At 32.2% G+C, this 3,828-nt stretch overlaps 1 protein-coding gene across 1 annotated transcript in view; it reads right to left on the bottom strand.

Annotated features, from left to right (window-relative positions):
- Positions 1–518: 518 nt before the first annotated feature.
- The window catches only part of P5CS (Delta[1]-pyrroline-5-carboxylate synthase), a gene marked incomplete at its 5' end in the record, with an annotated part of 157,565 nt that continues 154,255 nt past the window's right edge, over positions 519–3,828 (bottom strand). The window contains 1 exon segment of the mRNA XM_014433225.3: positions 519–819. Within this exon segment, the coding sequence (XP_014288711.3) occupies positions 653–819 (167 nt within the window).

The following is a 3,828-nucleotide window of genomic DNA, read 5'->3' as shown; positions in this document are numbered from 1 at the left end:
AATATTATTGTCAAGAAGCATATATCGACTATATTGATCACATGTCATTTTAAAAAAAATAAGGAAGTTATTTTTGCAAAAATAGTTCATTTTATTTATTTAAAAATCTCGTGATAATTGTAAGCAGGCCTGTATTTATTGTCACTGAAATGCAGATGTCATAAAATAAAACGGAGCTACGATAATGAGGAAAAGATTGTCTCGAAAAAATATTTCTCTTAAATAGTAATTAAATGAATTGACATGGGTAAAAACTAAGGTATGTATTTATTCTTAAGCTAGGATAAAATTAAAGCATGAGTTAATAACATAAAATATTTAAAACAACTTTGGAAATATATTACAGACATTCCGGACACTTGTTATTCAGTGTTATCTAGTCATATAAAAAAACTAGTGATAAATTACACTTATGAATGTATTTTTTACACACACTCAATGTATAAAAAAAAATATTACTTTTCAAGGGATTGATAATCTAAGAATCTTAATTTATAAATTGAACTTAAACAAGACTATTAACATAAAATTATCATTTATTGAATTTTACTAAATTATAAGTTGACCAACATCCGACACCGATTAGAGACAAGATCCAAGCGATGGTGGACTTGGAGGTCAAGCTCTTCTTGTCCTCTTTGGTTTTCGGGAGTCAGTCTACAGGTAGGGACTGGTGCAAGAAGGTGCAAGGTCCTCCTTCGGCGAAGTCCGCGGCAGTATGGCCGTCTCCATTGAGGACCCACTTGGTCGTTAGTAGGCCTTCCACTCCAACTGGGCCTCTGGCGTGGATCCTGGCGGTGCTGATACCTACCTCGGCACCTGGAAATGTTCCAAAATTGAATTAATAAAGATATATTATAGAATTAAAATAAAATCAATGAAAAATCAGTCGATAAGTAATCAATTAGACAACTTAATAGAAACTAATCACACTAGGTTAGTACATCTCACGTCAACAGTTTAACATATATTTTAATTGTTAAGTTGTTTAAAATCAATCTAATCTTTTGGTTAGGTTGTTATAGGGTAATGTACCATCTATAATCTACATTAATTCTGGTGTGATTATTTACGATGCTAACTGGTTAAATATCAACTAAAATTCCAGAGGTCTGGTACCGTTTACTCATAATTGGAGTAATAAATAATTAAAAGATAATTTGACGTTTTTAGAATTATTCGAAACCCTTATACAACATTCATTAATGTTTTCTTAATAATAATCCTAGTTCTAATTATGACTTTCTATTCACAATCACTATCGATAGTATTTGTAATTGTCACTATCGAAAAGCTGAAATGTTGGACTATCCGATGACATCGATACTGACATATCATTTTTTCCTAGAAACCTTTATGTTTCGTTGAAAAAATAAAAGACAAAACGAAAACAAAATAAAATAAAGCAATAATTTAATTGAACGAAGAAGGCTTTGAATCTTATAAAAGATTCTTTAACAAAATACTATCGAAATGAACTGTGATAACTCGGTTTGAAAGCTGCCACTTGTCAATTAGCCAATAATGGAATTCTCTGATAGTCTATTCTGTGAGGTTCAACAAAAAAATAAAAAAATCCTTAAATTGCCTTCCACTTTTTTTGTTTTTAAACAATTTTTATCATTCTCAGTTTTATTTTGCCTCACTAATTATTAATATGTACGAGTATACTTTTTTCATGAATCATAATTTATTAGTGACAAATTGTGTAGTAGTTAGTAAAAAAAAGAAAAGTTTCAAATAAAGTTACCTGTCCTGAAAGTACTCGTATTTCGGCAGTAAAAAAACTAGGTAAGTCGAATTGCCAAAATATTGAGGCAACTGAGCTTACAACATCCTCGAAGGTTTTTAGTTGTGTTTAATTGATTAAGTCCAGTTGATTTTGATTGAGTAGAAATTGGGGCAGAGGGATCCTCTGGCTCCTCTTCTATTTTTTTTTTTTTTTTTAATAATTTTTATTTATTGATAGATATTACAATCTGCCACACAGTTGTGGGCAATAGGTAATAGTGATGAATGATCTCATACATACTAGAATAATATAAAATAAATAAAGAAATAAAAAAAAGAAACTCTCTTAAAATATATACAAAAAAAATGAACATTATTAAACAATTTGTATGGAAAATAAATAAATAAAATAATATAGTCTCTAGTCACATTTACACTCTAATATAGAATATTTGCACAATCGACTTGAGGATCCTTGCCCACTCTATATCCTACGTGTGAGGGGGAGAGCAGAGCTCAAAAGATCCCAGCGCATCCTTCTCGCCGCATCACTGGTAGTGAGCCAGTGGAGGCTGAGCAACTGCGCTAAAGCCGCAAACACCCAACTTGAGTGGAGAATCTGACCATTGCCAGAACTCCAATTGTCCATTTTTATTTTAATAAATCTCTTGGCCACTGCCGTTTCATCCTTCTTGATGGACTGTAGGGATGTCTTCTATTTATATAGCATTAGAAGTAACTATTCGTTCAATCAAAACTAATCCAGGAGGGACCATTTACAATAGACTGTCTTAACATTTAGCATATGCAGATGATGTAGTCATAGCCACAAGAATCTGAGCAGCATTAAAAGGAACATTCCAGGAATTCGAAGAAGCAGCATAGGAAATGGGCCTTAAGGTGAATGAAGACAAGATGGTGTACATAAAAAGCTCAAGATAGGATAAGGAAGAGAATAGCAAAGTGACGTTCAGAGACCACAGTTTCAGTTCTGTAAACCAGTTAAGCACCTGGAAAGCCTGGTTACTGATGATTACAAAGTAGAGAGCGAAATACAGGCCAGGATAGCAGCAGCAAATAGATGTTATTCCTCACTGCAGGAAATATCGACTTTTAGAGCTGTCTCCAGATGAGTCCACTGAGACCAGTAGTGATCTATGGGGAAGAACATGGCCTCGACAAGAAAAGCAGAACATATGCTCAACTTCTGGGATAGAAAGGTATTGAGAAGGATATGGGGAGGAATCTCGGGGAATGGAGTTTAGATAAGAAGAAGGAATGAGGAACTGATAAATCTGTACGGGGAACCCAGCATCGTGGCGTTAATTAAAAGATCAAGATTAAGATGGTTAGGACACGTTGAGAGGATGCCCGATGAAAGGATATTAAGCAGAGTTTATAGTTCAGCAGGTGTCACCATTAAAATTTTGAAAATGTCGCCTTCAGAATTTGAAAGGGCTTAGTTTATGTGTTTCAGTTCTGTTATTCCCGCCTTTATTTCTACCTTACGAGAATAATTATTAAAATTAGTCTTTTTATCATATGTTTTAAAGTTATTATCTTAAAAAATCTATATCCTTAATCTATATAGCCTTGATTTTCAACAATAAACCAAAACAAATGATTAATTCATTTTCATGAAAAGATAAAAATGTCAGGTATTGTTGGATTATTACCAATAGTTAAAAACAATAATTAAAAATAAATTCGTTAAATTACTTGAAGCTGCCGATAGAAATATATTTTATCAATTTTCACGTCACTTTTCCTCAAATATGTTACAATTTGAAACATTTGTGAACAGATATTTATATCACTTTTAAATAAATAATTTATCTGCATAAGAATGGTAAATATTTATTATTTGCCACTAGAGACTAAATTTTCATGCATTCGTATATTTTATTCCCTAGCTTTAGATTTCCCCTCGACAGGAATTAAAATTATTGAAAATACATTCAAACAACGCTAATGTTAAATAGCACAAAATTGGAAGTTTTGGGATTTACTCAATTTTGCACGTTTTGAGTTTTCCTAAACAGAATTCCATGTTTTACTATTTTTGGGCTACAGTTAGATTTTCATTGCATAAAATTT

Source organism: Halyomorpha halys, unplaced genomic scaffold (assembly GCF_000696795.3).
Source record: "Halyomorpha halys isolate HHAL.00 unplaced genomic scaffold, Hhal_1.1 Scaffold1170.1, whole genome shotgun sequence".
NCBI lineage: Eukaryota > Metazoa > Arthropoda > Insecta > Hemiptera > Pentatomidae > Halyomorpha > Halyomorpha halys.
This window is presented reverse-complemented; position numbering and strand designations above follow the sequence as displayed.